General features: G+C 48.7%; 1 protein-coding gene and 1 non-coding gene across 6 annotated transcripts; one reads left to right on the forward strand and one right to left on the reverse strand.

Annotated features, from left to right (window-relative positions):
* Positions 1–3,163: 3,163 nt before the first annotated feature.
* On the reverse strand, positions 3,164–13,190 carry Flywch2 (FLYWCH family member 2). 5 transcript variants are annotated; one of them, XM_027940876.2, is made up of 4 exons: positions 13,019–13,190; positions 9,741–9,887; positions 7,472–7,902; positions 3,164–4,847 (listed from the first exon to the last, which is right to left on the reverse strand). In XM_027940876.2, exons 3-4 carry the CDS (start codon positions 7,791–7,793, stop codon positions 4,747–4,749), a joined length of 423 nt encoding a protein of 140 aa, XP_027796677.1. In that variant the 5' UTR covers positions 7,794–7,902; positions 9,741–9,887; positions 13,019–13,190; the 3' UTR covers positions 3,164–4,746. The 5 variants fall into 5 exon arrangements, with proteins under 5 accessions (XP_027796677.1, XP_027796678.1, XP_027796676.1 ...); XM_027940877.2 differs by lacking the exon at positions 9,741–9,887 and adding an exon at positions 11,926–11,972; XM_027940875.2 differs by lacking the exon at positions 9,741–9,887.
* On the forward strand, positions 8,928–8,999 carry Trnaa-agc (transfer RNA alanine (anticodon AGC)). The gene has a single exon. It is a non-coding gene; the product is annotated as a tRNA-Ala (tRNA).
* Positions 13,191–17,682: the final 4,492 nt, after the last annotated feature.

The following is a 17,682-nucleotide window of genomic DNA, read 5'->3' on the forward strand; positions in this document are numbered from 1 at the left end:
TTGGAGGCCAGCCTCAATCACTTAGGGAGACCCTGACACAAAATAAAAAATACAAAAATCTGGAGATGTAGCTTAGTGATAAAGTGCCCCTGGGTTCAATTCCCAGTACCAATTAATAAGTAAATATCCTGGGGAGTGTGAGTCTACAACTTGGTCATTCTTTTTTTTTTTTTTTTTTTTTTTTTTTTTTTAATATTTATTTTTTAGGCGGACACAACATCTCTGCTTGCATGTGGCGTCGAGGATCGAACCTGGGCCGCACGCATGCCAGGCGAGCGCGCCACCGCCTGAGCCACATCCCCAGCCCACTTGGTCATTCTTTTAAAATTTTGTTTTATTTTGGGGTGTTGGGATGGGAGCCCAGGGCCACACACATGCCAGGCAAGCACTCTACTACTGATCCCCGACCCCCCCAGCCCTTGTTCATTTCTAGATTACCTATTCTGGGTACCTTGAGTTTCCAGATTTCCTCTTTCTGATCAATCTTTTTGAGAATGAATCTAATCTTGCATCGTTGAGATCATTGAAATTATTTTTTATGTGTCCCTGCTTTTTTATACCTCTCTATTGTAAACTTCCTCCCGCGGTATAACGTATTTTATATAGGACTGGCTACCTAATTTAGTTATTTTCCTATTAGCAATATCACTACGGGGGCCGGAGTTGTAGCTCAGTGGTAGAGCGCTTACCTAGCAAGAGTGAGGCACTGGGTTCGATCCTCAGCACCACATAAATAATAAGACATTAAAAAAAGAAAGAAAGAAATATTGCTGCTAAGTCCGAGGTCATTCCTGACATTTGGGGAATGTTCTGGGTAGGTGTAAAATCAGTTCAAAATTAAGTCAGGAAAAAAAAAAAATCACCTTTGCTAGACTTTCAGCCTTTTGGTAGCAGAAAAGCCTTTCCCCACGGGTGCAGCCCTCGCCCACAGGTCCAGCCCTGGGTCCAGCCCTTGTCCACTGGTCCAGCCCTCGCCCTTGATCCAGCCCCCGCCGTTGGTCCAGCCCTGGCGCACTCACTGGTCTAGCCCTCGCCCACTGGGCCAGCCTTCGTTCGTGGTTTCAGCCCTAGCTCACCGATCCAGCCCTCACCCATTGGTCCAGCCCTCGCTCATCGGTCCTCTCTGCCTCCGCCGTGTACGGATACCGACCCACGTCATCCTCCAGCAACTACCGGCCGCCGGGTGCCCAGGGTACCGGGATGGCTCCCGGAGGTGCTTTCCTGGGACACTTGGCGGCGCCACATCCAAGTCCCTCCTCATTGCTCAGAGCTTCCTGCTTCAAGCTGCGCGTCCTCGGCAGTGCCGGGCGCTGACGCTACTCCTCCCTGGAAGACTCCCAGCTGCAGGCCCCGCGGCGCTCCTTCCCTCCCCTCCCCGGCTCCAACGCTGAGGCTGGAAGTGACCTGGGACTCCAAGAGGGCTGAGGCCCAGGTCCCAGGATGGGAAGACTATCGCACTTCCCAAGTCTTCCCGCATCCTGCGTCCTCCGTGGGGTCCTTTCCTTTTGGCATCCTTTCACATCCTCTGTATTTTCAGGGCTAGTCCTCCTCCACCCCACTTCATCCCATCCCACCCCATCCCATCCCACCCCTCGCCACCCTCTGTGTCTTCTCCGACCTACACACCTATTGAACCCGCAGCCCCTCCTCGCGCCCCACGACCCGGAATCTGTACCCCAAGTATCCAGCAAGCTCGGTACCTCCTTCACACTTCGGTCCCAGCTGGCTCCCTCTCTACCTGCTCTCCACACTGGGAACTTAAGGGACCAAAATCAACAAAAATCCTTTCCCTGGTGGTGTTAAGCTTATGTTACTGGGGGCTGTGGTGAGAGGCCGGGGGTACCAAGAAGCAATAGGCATAGCAAACCATGAGATGCATGGTTTTAGAAACTGGTATGTGCTATGCAGAAAATAAAGCAGGAAGGGGGGCTGTAACTTTTTCCGAGTTTATCTTAGTGGGCATCAAAGAGTAGGGGTCTCTGTCTCTCCCAGCAGCCAGCCATCTGCAGGTCAGTGCAGAAAAATGAAGAGCTGGGCATAGTGGCACACACCTGTAATTCCAGCAACTCAGGAGGCTAAAGCAGGAGGATCGAAAGTTCAAAGCCAGCCTCAGCAATTTTGCAAGGCCCTAAGCAACTTAGTGAGACACTGTCTCAAAATAAAACATAAAAAGTACTGGGGATGTAGCTCAGTGGTAAAGTGCCCCTGAGTTAAATCCCTAGTACCCCAAAGTAAATAAATAGATTCATAGATAAATAAATAAGACTGGGAGGCAGCCCAGTGGCGGGGCAGCAAAAGGTAAGGTAAGGACCTGTCCTGGACCTCCTGGGGAATTTAGTAGGAGCTGGGGGTTGGATGATATGGATGATGTCACTGAGTCGATGGAGATTCTTTTACATGCACTATCTATTGTGATCCTAAGAGTGACAGGGAAGGTGGAGCTCAGAGGTGTACACTGAAGGATTCATTGTTTGCAATCTGTATTTAAATGGTTTGGAAAAAGGGGAGTGGGAGGGGAGGGAGTCCAGGTGAGGGCTAGATGTTGTTCACTGTACTCATCCTGCAGCTTTTACATATTCATTTTTTTTAAAGTAAAAACATAAGTAAACAAAATTTTACTTTGCCTGACCCAGTACTTCTGGTTCCTCTCAGCTCCCAGTACTGGGTCACTCCCTAATCACCAGCTCTGCCTACCTATTTTGGCCCCATGTGTGCCCTTGCTGCCCCCAATGGCACCTCACAGGACCATCAAAAGTGCCTCTCAGCTCTGGTGCTCCACACAGCCCCTAAGACTGCCCTGTTGCCTCCCAAAGTCCAAAGGAGAGGATTTTTGTGCAATCACTGTCCTGCAGGCAGAGTGAGGGAATCCACTCTCTCTAACCGGCCCTTGCCTGGACTGTGAAGTGATGGCTCTCTCAAGAGGCCACAGGAGGCTGGCCATGAGGTCAGGTGCCTCGGCCCCTCCCCCTCCCCACTCCTGCTTCTCTGGGATTACCTCCCAGATCTTCTGCAGGCATTCTTCTTCTTCTTCTTCTTTTTTTTTTTATTGGGGGGGGGGAGTACTGGGGGCTGAACCCAGGGTCTCATACAGTCTAGGCAAGTGCTCTGAGCTCTGGCCCCAGCCCCCAAAGGCATTCTTATCATCTGACAAAACCAGACAATGATGAGCACCCAGGAAAGGAGAAACCATAGTGGACTCTTATTTGAGTATAGAATGAAGACAAAAGAAATTTCCAAATTATAGTCACAGAACAGAATAAAAATGTTACGAACAATGTTATAAAAGTAAAATGGAAAGTAACTTGTGTTTCCTGATAGAGGCAATTGATGCTCTTTAATTTTTTTTTTTTTTTTTTGGCAGGGGAGTGTGCTGAGTATTGGACCCAGGGGTGCTTAACCACTGAACTGCATCTCCAGTCGTTTTTGAAGCAAGGTCTTGCTAAGTTGCTGAGACAGGCCTTGAATTTGTGATCCTCCTGCCTCAGCCTCCCAGGTCACTAGGATTACAGGAGTGTACCATCAGGCTCAGCTCATCCTCAGTCCTTTTGATTTTAGTTTGAGACAGAGTCTTGCTAAACTGGCTGAGGTTGGCCTTAAACTTGTGATCCTCCTGCCTACCAAGTCACTGGGATTATAGGCCTTTCACCACTACACCTAGAATGCTAGTTAATTTTGAATAAATGTTTACAAACACAAGGCTGCTACAGCCTGCATTTTTAAAATTATTCCTTGTGCCTAGAGGCAATTTTCAAATAAGGACCACGAGGTGAAGGGTCTGGAGGCTGAAGCTTTGGCCCTGGGGACTCTAGGAGCCTCTAACTCAGGGGTAGATGTTGTTCACTGTACTCTAGGAGCCTCTGAAGGGGACAGTGGGAGGTCTGCCCTGTGTCTGATATTTCCTTGAGGAGGGTAACTGTGTTTCCTTCATCTCCCCTCCAGCAGGGCAGCCCCCATGAGTTTGGGGAGGGGCTCAGGTGCCAGGAAGTCTCCTCAGCCCCCAATCACCTGAAAAGAACATAGGAGGCCACTTTGCACTTTTGTCAGGATCCTTTCCAGACCCCAGGAGCTGCAAGCTAACCCCTTCCTCAGTACAGGCCTGGAAGGGTGGGCTCAGTGCCTGGGAGCCACATCTGGGAGGCTTCCTGAGGGAGGGCAGTGACTGAGGGGAATCCTGTGCAGACTCAGCAGGCAGAAGTCTGAGGTTCCCTGGGGGAAGGGTCAGGCAGCATCCAGGGTCTGGTGATATCAGACACGGGGCAGAGCTCCCACTGACCCCTTCAGACCAAGGCAGCAGGAAGGGGAAACCTCAGGGGCTCTACCTGGTTATGGTCAGTAGCTGGTTTTCCAGCCTGAGGAAACGAGGTGAGGCCTGGGGGTTGGAAACCCCAGTAGAGTCCCTGGACTGATGGCCCAGGCCAGGCAGCTATGGGGCAGGGCCAGGAGAAGGCTGATGGGGGAGAGCGGGCCCAAGGGTGGTGGGGTTGGAGCTGGTCTCCAAGGACTCGAATCCTGGCACGTTTAAAACCTGTCCATGATGGGTAATAGTATACAGCTTTTAAATTCTCCTTTTGATTTTTTTTTTTCTCCTTACAAAAGTACCTTAGGCTTGATGTAAATTTTTAAAAAAATTACACAATGTTGAAAGTGAAAATCCCCCGACGTCCTGGCCTGGGAAGTCTTGTGGACTAGCAGAACCACCCAGTCCTTGGCAGTGAAGACACAGCAGCTGTAGCCACGTTGCCAAGGTTACAAGGACGCACTGGGTGTAGCAGGGCAGGCGGCAGCTGGCTCCCCATGCCCAGCGGGATCCATGGCTGCAAATCCGCTGTCTTCTTTGCTGCCTGTGTCTGGAAAAGAGGTGGGTGATCAGGCTGGTGGCAAAGGACAAGGGATGGGATGGGAAGGGCTGGACCTGGGCGTCCAGGGGTCTACCCATGTTGGAGGCCCCTGGCCTTGCTGGCTATTTCTGTCCAGAAGTTATTTCTGTCCAGAAGCCTCTGCTGGCTGACTTAGGGAAATAATTGTCACCTCAGGGCCACTGCTCCCAAAAGTCACTAGCCCAGGGACACAAAAACTGTTAAAATCATTTCCAGGAAACTGGGCTGAGTGGGAGTAAGACACTGCCATCCCTACTGCCTGGGCTGGGCTGTGCAGAGATGGGGAAGTCTGCAGGGAAGGAGGAGTATCAGGAGCCAGGGGTCATTCCCCAAGAGAATGCCTGCCTAAGGGAGCCCTGCCACTGAGTGCAGCCCTTCATCTGAAGAAATGGGACTTCATTCCAATTCCCACAAAACAGAGGACCCTAGAGCCTGGACAACAAGAGAGAATGGTAAAACAGCAGTCTCAAATGGTTTGGAAGGACCCTCAAGATGGCTCCATCCTACACAGCTCAGTGGGAAGAACAGATTCCATTCCAGATTCACTGTTGGAGGCCAGTACCAGCAGTGACAAGAGGTGGTCTCAGGGCAATGACTTAACCCCTGTGAGCCCAGCCTCTACCTAGACTGGCAGGAATACGGTGGATACATGGAAGCACTCAGAGCAGGCCTGGCTGATGGGAGCTGGCATGCTGCAGAGGGGCTAGAAGCTCAGGGGCCCAGGATTCCTCTCTCCAGCACTGCCTCAGTGCTGGGATACCCGCCAGGGCTGTGGCCTGGGACAGCAGCAATAGCCTCAGACCTCAGGTCACTTCCCATAAATATCCATCAATGAACGGTTCCTTGAACAGTTCAGGTAACTGATGAAAATCCAAGGGCCCCTCCCTTTCCTTAAGCCTGACTGTCAGGTGAGTGCTCTAGTAGAGCCCAAGGCCACCTGTTCAGAGGCAGCAAACCAAGGCCCAGAACTATGGCTTTTATTGTCCTCTTCTTCTCAGGGCATGGCAGACCCCACTTCCAACTGAGAAGAAACACATCCACTGGGCACTCCCCCTGGAGTACTCTTCAAAATTTGTACTCAAAAGATGACTTTGGGTCCTTACATTTGCACTAAGCCTGGTGGGGGCTGTGGATCTGCTTGGAGTCCTCACAGACTAACACAGAAACATAGACCCACACTGACTCACCCCTAGGCAAATACAAAGAAAGACAGAAATAGACAAACAGAGATGTTCACGTAGGTAGTGACTCACACACAGTATATGCACAGAAATGGCCTCAGCCCAAGCACCAGCATGTGCCAGGATGAAGGCACACTCTCTAATCATCCTAACCAGCCTATCTGCCCAGGTGCCAGGGGATTTCCAGCTCCATGGGGGTCTTACCTGGTGGCCCTTGCTGGGCATCCCATGTATTGCTAGCCTGGGGTCCTTCACCAGCCCCAGTGACATTGGGAGACAAGTGGACTGACAGGTGGGTCCTCCTGGCCCAAAACTTGTCCCAGCACCGATTTCTGTAAGTGCATCTCATGGCCTCTGGCCCACCTCAATATCCCCTACATTCTGAGTGCCCAGGATTAGCCTCTCACCCTTCTTCAGAGGACACCCATCAGCACCCACTGACCCTAGCCAATTTCCTGTTGCCTGAGCTTTTGACCCCAACCTTGCTGCTCCTACAGCCCTGAGGCACTCATAGATGCTGGGAACCTGCACTGTGACAAGTCTCAACTGGCTTCAGAGAAAGAGGCCACCTGCCCTCCACTGCACTCCCTACCCAGACATAACCCTGCCTGCTATTTCTATCCAAAACCCACACAGGAGGAGAGCCATAGGTGGGTGGGGGTGGGGATGGGGCCAAAGTTGCCTGACTTGTTCTGTCCTGTCATCCTGTCACTCCAAAGCAAGAGGGCAGTGAGACTGCCCAGTCAGCCCTGCTCCCCTTTAGCCAGGCTTCAGCCACTAAGGACCCTCTCTGGCCTCATGGCCCTGGAAGCCCTCAGCTGTCCTTCCTAGAGGATCCAGGGAGCAGGTGGCTGGAGCAAGAGAGGCAAAGAGGGGAAGGCAAGCTGGAGAGGCTGGCACAAGACCACCTGGCCTGGTCTGCTGGCCTCCCTAAGTCCCAGCACCCAGTGGGCACTCAGCTGCTGCTCAGGAAATAATAATGAAGCAGCTGACTGAAGAAATGAAGGAACTTTCTAGAATGTGTGGAGGATGGACCAAGAAGTCCAGGCCATTAGAGATGCTCACCCTGCATTCAAGGTCTTAAGAACAAGCAGCAGCCCCCTTTCTCCCACATGCAGCATGGTGTCAGGCCCACCTCCAGCTCAGACACTTGTGGTACAGCAAGGTTCAGATCTTGGAGGGACAAGACTATCTCACAGCACTGGGGCCAAGGCAGGGTCCCAGGCCCCTCATGGATACAGGGCCTGCACCCATAACCTCATGCCACCTGCTTAGAGGAAGAAGGGGAAGGGAGGCTAGGAAGGCAGAGGGAGCAGCAGGGATTCTTAGAAAAGGAGCCAGCTGTGTGGGAGCAACTAGGAGAGGGAACGGGTTGTCTCTGGGAGGGTCCATCCCTGGCTCCCAGAGCCTCACCAGGGTCCAGCTTGCTGCGTTTTTGCTCAGGCTCCTGAGGGGCTGCCTCAATGGCCCGCTGAGCCTCTGGATGGGTCTTAAGGAGGGCTTTGGCCAGGGTGGCAGGGCCTGGTACCCCCAGAGACATGATGCAGTGTACTCCTTTGCGCTTGGCCCCAGCCACTTTGGCGCTGTCTTTGGAGGCTGTCAACAGGACCAGTTTGGAGAATTTCCTGGGTTTCCTGGGGGCTGCAGGAATGACATCCGTGCTCGCCTCCGGGGACGGCTCCTGGTCAGCCTTCACACTCTTGCCCTCCTGATCACTGGACTTGGGCAGCGACATCCTGGAACCAACAGGCTAGCCCTCAGGTCACCCACGCTCAGCGTTCAGCAAATAGGTTTCTTTTCCTCTTCTTCCCTGTCCAGGAGCCTGGGAGTCCAGGGACTCTCTCCTAAGGGAGGAGGCAAAAGTCCAGTCAGTGGAGGTAGCCTTTGGGGTTAAGGGCTCTAGAAAGTAGACCTGGGATGCAGCTGGGGGCAACCAACTGCAGCTAGGAACCACCAACTTCATTTTTCACTGATCCATTATTTTCTCAAGTTATAATCTTCATGAGGTCACTTTTTTTTGGCATGAACTAATTTTACAATGGAAACATATTTAACATTTGAAAAGATAAGACACATTTACTCACAAACTAAATTTTTCATTAGTCCATTACTCAGAGAAAAGGTTCTCTGTTCCTATACAATATAATATCATACAAGAAAATAAAGATTGGGGCTGGGGTTGTAACTCAGTGGTAAAGTGCTTAACTAGCATGGGTGAGGCCCTGGGTTCAATCCTCAGCACCACATAAAGATAAATAAGTAAAATAATGGTATTGTATCCATCTACAACTACAAAAAAAAATTTTTTTTGAAAAAAAAGAAAAGAAAGATTAAGGCTAGGTGTGGTGGTGCACGCCTGTAATCCCAGCAGCTCAGAAGGCTGAGGCAGAAGGATTTTTTTTTTAATTGATTTTTTTTAAAGAGAGAGTGAGCGAGAGAGAATTTTTTAATATTTATTTTTAGTTTTCAGCGGACACAACATCTTTGACACAACATCTTTGTTTATATGTGGTACTGAGGATCGAACCTGGGCAGCACTCATGCCAGGTGAGCGCGCTACCACTTGAGCCACATCCCCAGCCCGAGGCAGAAGGATTGCAAGTTCAAAGTCAGCCTCAGCAACTTGGCCAGGCCCCAAGCAACTTAGCAAAGATCTTGTCACTAATTAAAATATAAAAAGGGCTGGGGCTGGGGCTATAGCTCAGTTGGTAGAGTGCTTGCCTTGCATGCACAAGATCCTGGGTTCAATCCCCAGTTCTACTACTACTACTTTTTACCCTTTTTAGGGTTGGAAATGTGGCTCGTGGTTAAGTACCCCTGGGTTTAATCCCCAATACCAAAAAAAGAAAAGAAAGATTAATATTTGGCTTGGGGTGTAGCTCAGTGGTAGAGCTCATGCTTAGCACACATGAGGCCCTGGGTTCAATCCCTGGCATCACAAAAAATAAAGAGATCAAAATAAAAGTTTCAAAATTATAGACACATTGACAGAGACTTGGTGGCAGGTAAGAGACAAGAGATAGAGTGCACTCCACTCCTGGGGCCCACTCACCCAGAACAAAAATGACCTGAGTCAGAAGTGAGATGCTATGACATCAGCCCTGACCTCCGCTGCTGTAACCTTCCTTCCAAGTGTCACTATCACCCCTGCTCTGCCCCAGGAGGATAGTGGCCTCATTCAATTATGTGAATGGCCCAGTAGCACACAGCTGGTGAGAGTAGGCCACATTTTTGAGATCTCATCTCAAAAAGCAAAGAGAAAAAAAAAAAAAAAAGATTTTTAAACAGTACAGGCTAATAGTCCCCCCTCTAGGAGGTAGAGCTGAAGTCCCCTCCCTTGATTGTCATTAGCCTTAGTGACTCATTTCCAAAGATAAAGAATAGTAAAAAACGTTAACTCTTCAAGGGAGACACCTGGTAGACACCACTTCAACCAGCTGGTGAAGGACATTGGTCACAGGACGTGTGGATGACAGGCGGTGCAATATAAGGAGAAGGGCACCTTACATCTGTGTGATCCTTCCCTCTAAAGCATCACCCTTTGGCTGGGGATATAGCTCAGCACTCGGTACAGGGCTTGCCTCACATGCACAAGGCCCTGGGTTTAACCCCCAGCACCATCAAATAAATAAATAAAAGCATCATCCTTGATTAATCATGAGAAAATCCCAGACAGCCCCACCTTGAGGGATATTCTATAAGATGCCCAGCTGATATTCTTCAAAACTGTCAAGGTCATCAAAATCAAGGGAAAACTGACTCCTTCACAGATGAAAGGAGACTAAGAAGTTGTTCAGACTAGAAGCAATTTGGGATACCAGATAAGATCCTGGAACAGAAAAAGGACATTAGTGGACATTTATGAAATCTGAATAAAGTGTATAGTTTAATAGTATTTGTGGTCTGGGAAAGTAGCTTGCCCAGAGTGCTTATGCCCTGGGTTCAATCCTAGAACATCAAAAATAACTTTTTTAATATACTGGGGATTGAAGCCAAGGGCATTTAACCACTGAACCACATCCCCAGCCCTTTGGGGATATTTTATTTTGAGACAGGATCTCACCTAGTTGATCAGGGTTTCATTACATTGCTGAAGCTGGCTTTGAACTTGTGATCCTCCTGACTTAGCCTCTCGAGCTGCTGGGATTAAAGGCATGTACCACCACACAATGTAATTTTTAAAAATTTATTTATTTTTTTTTTTTTACAGAGTCTCACTGATTTGCTTTAGCACTTCGCTTTTACTGAGGCTGGTTTGAACTCGCAATCCTCCTGCCCCAACCTCCTGAGCCACTGGGATTACAGGCATGCACCACCACACCTGGCAAGTTTTGTGTTTTAATCATTGAGAAAATTAAAAGACAACTCAGAATGGAAGAAAAATTTTTACAGCTTATATACTTGATAAAGAACTTGAACCTAAAATTTATAAAGAACACTACAAGTCAATAATTAAAAAAGAAATGACCCAATTATAAAATGGGCAAAAGCTCCGAACAGGCCTTTCTCCAAAGAAGATATACAAATGACCTATACATAAGATGCTCATCATCAGGCATTATGAAATGCAAATAAAATCCATACTGAAACGCATTTCACATTTACTTAAATGGACACAATAAAAGAAAAGGCAGATAAGTGTTGGCAGGGATGAGAAGAAACTGGAACTCTCACCAGGCACAGTGGCACACGCCTGTGGCTGGAGAGGATGAGGCAGGGGGACCTCAAGTTCAAAGCCAGTCTCAGCAACTTAGTGAGACCCTGTCTCAAAATAAAAGATAAAAATGGCTGGGATGTGGCTCAGTGGTTAAGTACCTCTGGGTTCAATCACTGGTATTTAAAAAACAAACAAACAAAAAAAGGAGAAACAAATTAAAAGGATCAAAAGGCTTAGCAGTTGCTTTAATTCACTCATTTTATGCCCTCCCAATTCTGCAATCTGATGGTTTGACATTGCTATGAAACTCAGGCACCCCTTTACACTAAAACAGCTCTCATGATGTGGATCATGGTGTGATGAGCAAGGAGACCCAGAAGCATAAAGATGGCTCAGTATAGACCCAAACCCAAGATTGCACTATTACAAACTGGCAGGAGTCATACACCCTCAGGTCTGTGTCCAGATCCTAATCTCTGGAACCTGTGAATATATTAATTCACTTGTCAAAGGGGAGTTAAAGTTGCTCAGCAAGAGATTATTCTGTGGGCCTAATGTAATCACTGGAGTCCTTAAAAGTGGGAGAGAGAGCCAAGCATGGTGGTTCATGCCTGTAATATTGCAGCTCTGAGGCTGAAGCAGGAGGATCACAAGTTCAAAGCCAATTTCAGCAACTCAGCCAGGCCCTAAGCAACTTAGTGAGACACAAAATAAAAATGGCTGGGGATGTGGCTCAGTTAAGCACCCCTGGGTTCAATCTCCTGTACTCCCCCCCCCCCCCAAAAAAAAAAAAGTGGGAGAGGGCAGTAGAAGTGAGAGGGAGGTGATGACAGAAGCAGAGTCCACTAGATGAAATGTGCCTTTCAAGAAGAGGAAGGAGGGTCACAAGCCAAGGAACACAGGTTGCTTCTTCTAGAAGCTGAAAAGGGCAAGGAAAAGATTCTCTTTAGAGTCTCAGAAAGGGACACAGCCCTGCCCAATTTTAACTCAGTGACACCTGTGTTAGATTTCTGGTCTCTACAACTATAAGGTAATAAAGATGTGTTGTTTTAAGCCACTAAATTTGTTATGGAAGTCATAGGAAAATAATACAAGGTCCAATACCTTACCAGTGAGATTCTGGAAACCTGGCACTTTGTTTGATATCTTAGGTGGATCAAGAGAATTACTTTCATATATATGAAAGAGAAATATCAAGGTCTACCAGTACCTGCAGCCTCAGGGACAAATGCTTTCCCCTCTCTGGGCCGTTTTCATCTGTAATGGGAATAGTGGTGAATTTAGTAGGGTTTGTTTATATGGATAGGTGAAGGGTAAAGTCGATGTTTGCAAAAGTTCTGGGTAATACCAACAGCTGCTCCTCAGTCACTGTCCAATGCAACCATAGAGGGCTGTGATTGGATGGCGATGGGATGCTGGTATACCTAGGTGGGCAGGACATATCCTCACAGGGAGATCCAGCAACCCAGGAAGCTGAGGCAGGAGAATAATAGCAATTTCAAAGCCAGGCTCAAACTTAGTGAGGTCCTAAGCAACTTAGTGAGTCCTTGTCTCAAAATAAAACATAAAAACGGCTGGGTATGTGGCTCAGTGGTTAAGTACCCCTGGGATCAATCCATGATACAAAAAAAAAAAAAAGGGCAGCGACTCCCCTCAAAAGGTCAAAAACTGTAGTATGCAGGGCAGAGCGTCCCCAAAACGGGAATTTCAATCAGGGCAACTCCTTCCCCTAATTCCCTTGGCTCAGAATTTTATTTCCCCGTTGTATCTAATTTATTAGATTATAAATACCCATGCAGATAAATTTCTGATGGCAAAGATTTCATGAAATTCCTATGAGTGCCGTCAAACGCTGTCAAATGTTTTTGGGTTGGGCCCAAAAGACAGGTTCCCGTTCCTCTCCCACCAACGCCACCACCTCCCGACTAAGCCCACAGACCTCACGCCTCCTACTAGCTGCCGTCGCTGTACAGACCACCAGACGCGAAGAAGGGACCGGACAGGGGTGGGTGCAGGATGGGCAGTCGGGCGGGGTGGACAGTGCTGGGTAAGGCGGGCGATGTGGGGCTCCCCGATTTGGGGGCGCCAGGCTTAGTCCCGGGTCGGGAGGTTTGGGGGAAGGAGAACCAGGAAAAAGGAGGCGAATCGTGTGTGTCGGACAAGGAGCAGCCGGAAACCCGGCAGAGCCGGCGACCCCCCTTCCCCAGCACAGCAGCTCCGGGACCCCGGAGAGCCGTCCATCCGTGGGGCGGGATGCTCCAGGGCGGTCTCCTCCCCTCCCTGGCTCTGGGACCCGTCCTCACCGACCGCAACGTGCCCTCCCTCTCCGGCGACAGAGCCGCGGCGGGTCCCTCCGCGCGGGTGCTGGGGGGTCTCCGGCCTCGGCTCTGGCAGTCACCTCAAGCAGGGGTCATGGGGCGAGCATGCGCAGCTAGGTCGCGGGAACCCATTCCTGGGCTGATCGCGCTTCTCCGGGTCTTCCCCGCGCGGCGCCGGGCCGACGAGACTCAGCCAATCGGCGTGCGGGGGCGTGGTCGCCACGCGTGAATGGGACGGGGCGGGTCCAGGATCCGACTCCCGGGGAGGTCCTGGGCCCTCGCAGCGGATTTCAGGTCCCTGTCCCGGCTTCACAATGCAGGCGGGTGGGTTTAACTGAGGCCCCCCGAACTCCCCGGTATTTGACTTCGGCTCCCTGTGGAGGAAGCCCCGGGCGCTTTACTGAACAGGCGGAGGGAAGGACTCTTTCAGTTCATTCAAGCCGCTGGACGGTCCAGCCCAGCATCTTGACTATGGTGATACATCGCCATTGGTCCAACCCTCGCTTTTAGCCTAGTCTTCGCTCATTGGTCTAGACTTCGCCCCCTGCTTACGGACGTGGACCTTCAGAAAGGCACCCTCCCGGCCTGGGCCTTGAAGATCCCTCAGTTCACCCTCCTTTTGGCTTCTATCAGAGTCTTCCTGTGCTTTCTCGGGGTAGCGTCATTTCCTGGGCATTCTGCAGTGCACTCAAAGGCTTTTAGTCGTCATTATCTATCAATCAATCACAGACTACTGGTTGTATCTAATTTATTAGATTATAAGTACCCTTGCACTTAAATCTCTGATGGCTAGGCTAACGCGAGGGTTGGACCAATGGCGTTTCCTTTATTAAATGGGGGGGGGGGGGGGGCTGGGGTTGTGGCTCAGTGGTAGAGCGTTCGCCTAGCATGTGCGAGGCCCTGGGTTCCATCCTCACCACCACATGAAAAATAAATAAAATAAAGGCATTGTGTCCAACTACAACTAATATATGTATGAAATTCCTAAAGGGGTCAATAGAGGTAATTCTTTTTCCCCCAGTACGAGGGGAAAAAATGTTTTTTCAGGTACCCAGGGGCACTTTACCACTGAGATGCATCCCCAGCCCTTCGCCACAAAGTAGCTGAGATAACAGGTGTGATCCACCATGCCTGGTGAGATAAATATATTTTTAAATTTTATTTATTCTAATTTGAATACATGACAGCAGAATGCATTTCAATTGGTAGTACACATGTAGAACACGACTTTTCATTTCTCTGGTTGTACAGAGTGACACCATTGCTGTCTTAATACATGAACTTAGGGTAATGATGGCCATCTCATTCCACCATCTTTCCTACCCGCGTGTCCTCTCCCTTCCCTTTGCCCTCCAAAGTTCCTCCATTCCTCCCATGCTCCCTCCACCCCCATTATGGATCAGCATCCACATATCAGAGAAAACATTTGGCCTTTGGTTTTTTGGGATTGGTTTACTTCACTTAGCACAATATTCTCTAACTCCATCCATTTAACTGTAAATGCCACCATTGAGACAAATATTTTTAAGGGCTTTTTAAATGTGTTGCTGAATTTTTCCCAGCGAGGTGCACAAGTTTGAAGTTAGATGCCTGCTGTTTGAATCCCAGCTCTGGCATTTGCTAGCTATGTGACTTAAGCCATCACTTTCCCTCTTTGGGGCTTCGTTTGTTTCTTCATCTGGTTAATGGGGATAATTACATTTATTTCATTTCATAGAGTCACTGTGAGAATTCAAAGTATTGCCACGTGTGCTGATAGGAGTCTTACTTGGGCTTTTATTCCTTAGTTTTACAATATTCCAGATGATTCATCTCAGAATCCCTTTACACTTTTTTCCCCCAATATTGGGGATTGAATCTGAGGGTGTTTTACCACTAAGCTACACCCCAAATTCTTTTTATTTTTTATTTTGAGACAGGGTCTCCCTAAATTTCCTAGGCTGGCCTTGAACATGTGACCCTCCTTTCTCAGTTTGAGGAGTTGCTAGGATTATTAAGCCCAGCCCTTTACATTCTTATCATTGAAGAGCTCAAAAGATTTGGGTTATGTGAGTTCCATCTGTCACAATTTATCACATGAATTTTAAATTGAAAATTAAATTGCAGTAAGAATCCTCTGCCCAACTATCTTCACCAAATAGAATCAGCAAATCAGTGTTTTACACTTTTCTTTTTCCCCTTATGTGATGGAGTTTTGCTATGGTTGCCCAGGCTGCTCTTGAATTTGTGGGCCTGACAAATCCTCCTGGCTTCAATGTCCCAATGAGCCAGGACTACAGGCCTGTGCCACTATGCCTGGCCATTTTTATTTTATTTATTTATTTATTTATTTTGAAATAGGGTCTCACTAAGGTGCTTAGAGCCTCGATAAATTGCTGAGGCTGGCTTTGAACTTGTGATTCTCCTGCATCAGCCTCCTGAGCCTCTGAGGTTACAGGTGTGGGCCACTGAGCTCCAGAAGGCCTTTTTATTTATTTATTTTTTTCGGGGGGGGGGTGTGGAAATCAGGAATTGAACTCAGGGGCACTTGACCACTGAGCCACATCCCCAGCCCTATTTTGTATTTTATTGAGTTTTGTATTTTATTGGTCTCATTGAGTTGCTTAGTGCCTCGCTTTTGCTGAGGAGATTGGCTTTGAATTTGTGATCCTCCTGTCTCAGCTTCCTAGGCTTCTGGGATTACAGGTGTGTGCCACCTTGCTAGCTTCAAAAAGATCCTCTTAAACAGAGTGGCTTTTCCGCCGCTAGTGTGTGGTGAAAAACACGTGCAATTTGATATCATCACCCTGTATTGTTTTTGCATCATCAGCACAGATATCAACACAGTGGACCAGGCAAAAGACTTCTCAGTATTCCTATGAAGATAATCTGGAAGGGGTGGGGGGGCTGGGGTTGTGGCTCAGTAGTAGAGCGCTTGCCTAGCACGTCTGATGCCCTGGTTTCGATCCTCAGCATCGCATAAAAATAAATGTAATAAGGGTATTGTGTCCAACTACAACTAAAAAGTGAATATTTAAAAAAAAATACTCTGGAACCTCCTGAAAGGTTCTTGGGAGTCACCCCAGAACTCACCATGAAACAGAACACCAGGAGTCACCATGTAACAGTGGTCCTCTTTATGCTTTGAATATAACCCTTGCTGCTCTGCTACTGCAACTTTTTAAAAAATATACATTTATTTATTTACTTTTATGTGGTGCTAAGGATCAAATTCAGTGCCTCACATGTGCTAGGCAAGCACATTGCCACTGAGCTACAGCCCCAGCCCTGCAACTTTTTTTTGGGGGGGGGGCGCTGGGGTTGTGGCTCAGCTGTACAGCGCTCGCCTACCATGTGCTAGGCCCTGGGTTCGATCCTCAGTACCACATAAAAATAAATAAACAAAATAAATGTATTGGGTACAAATAAAAAATAAATATGTAAAAAATATTTTTTAGTTGTTGATGAGCCTTTATTTTATTTATTTGTATGTGGTGCTGAGAATTGAATCCAGTGCCTCATGAATGCTAGGCAAGCACACTACCACTGAGCCACAACTCCAAGCCCCTTGCAACTTATTTTTTAAATGGACATGTTTCTTTCTCTTCCTCTTCCCCTAATCTCTCCCCCTCTCTAATCTCTGGAGAAACAGGGTCACCTTTCTTCCCCATCCTAGGCAGAGTTATCTGTCCCTGAGCACACACCCACCATAGGAACGAAGTAACCCAGACTTTGGGGATGGCACCAGAAGACCTCAGAAATGACTACCTCCCAAATTAACAAGTGAATCACACCTCCAGACAGAGAACACGTGGAATGTAGCCTTTGAGTCACCTCTTTAAAAGCCCCCCTGTTCCTGCTGATGGGCAGAATCACAGCAGCCTCTGAGACAGGAATCCTCTGTGTTTCTCCTTTGCTAGCAAAGCAATAAACTCTCTTTTTCCATTTTCTCAAACCGTGTCTTCATTATTGGATCGGCACTGGAGCGAGGTTTCAGCAACTACCAGACCAAGGATAGAGGACTGCTGGCCCCTCCATTTTTCTATTGGTGGTTCATCTTTTTTTTTACTCATTTAAATATTTTATTTCATTTCGTTTGTTTATTTTTTTATTTTGATTCCGATTAATCCTAGCTTCCTCCTGTGGTGGAAATATCATGCTTACTTTGTCTCAGCCTGTCTATGCTGCTCTAACAGTAACACAGACTGAACAATTTATAAATGACAGAAATTTGTTTCTCACAGGTCTGGTCGCTGGGATGTCCAAGCTCAGTTTCTGGACGTGTGTCAGATGAGGGCTGCTCTCTGCTTCCAAGATGCTGCCTTGTCGCTGTGTCCTACTCGGGGGAGGAACATTGTCCCCAACTGTAGAAATGACGGAAGGGGAGACAGCACTCCTTTAGAGCTGGCTCTGTACCGTCAAAGGGCCTGGATAGGTGCCGCGCTGCCCACGGTCCCCTGGCTGCGCTGCGCCGCTGGGTCCTGCCGAGCTCGGGAGGCCGCCAGGTTCGCGCGCCCCCTGCCGCCCGGAGCGCCAGCCGCAGGTCTCCAAGGTGGGAACCTGGGGGAGACCGCGGCCAAAGAGCAGAGAGAGCGGCGGAGCTCTCGCTGGGTCCCTCGGTGCCGGACAGGACGCAGGTTGCTGGGCGTTCCCACCGTGGATCGACTCCT

The sequence above is a fragment of the Marmota flaviventris genome, chromosome 19 (genome assembly GCF_047511675.1).
Source record: "Marmota flaviventris isolate mMarFla1 chromosome 19, mMarFla1.hap1, whole genome shotgun sequence".
NCBI classification, from domain to species: Eukaryota; Metazoa; Chordata; class Mammalia; order Rodentia; family Sciuridae; genus Marmota; species Marmota flaviventris.

Excerpts from the sequence above, each read along its gene's own strand:
- Flywch2 (XM_027940875.2), bottom strand. The coding sequence starts at position 7,793 with ATGTCGCTGCCCAAGTCCAGTGATCAGGAGGGCAAGAGTGTGAAGGCT. Across the intron at positions 4,848-7,471 it reads ACGCAGCAAGCTGGACCCTG|ACACAGGCAGCAAAGAAGAC; the intron begins GTGAGGCTCTGG and ends CCTCTTTTCCAG.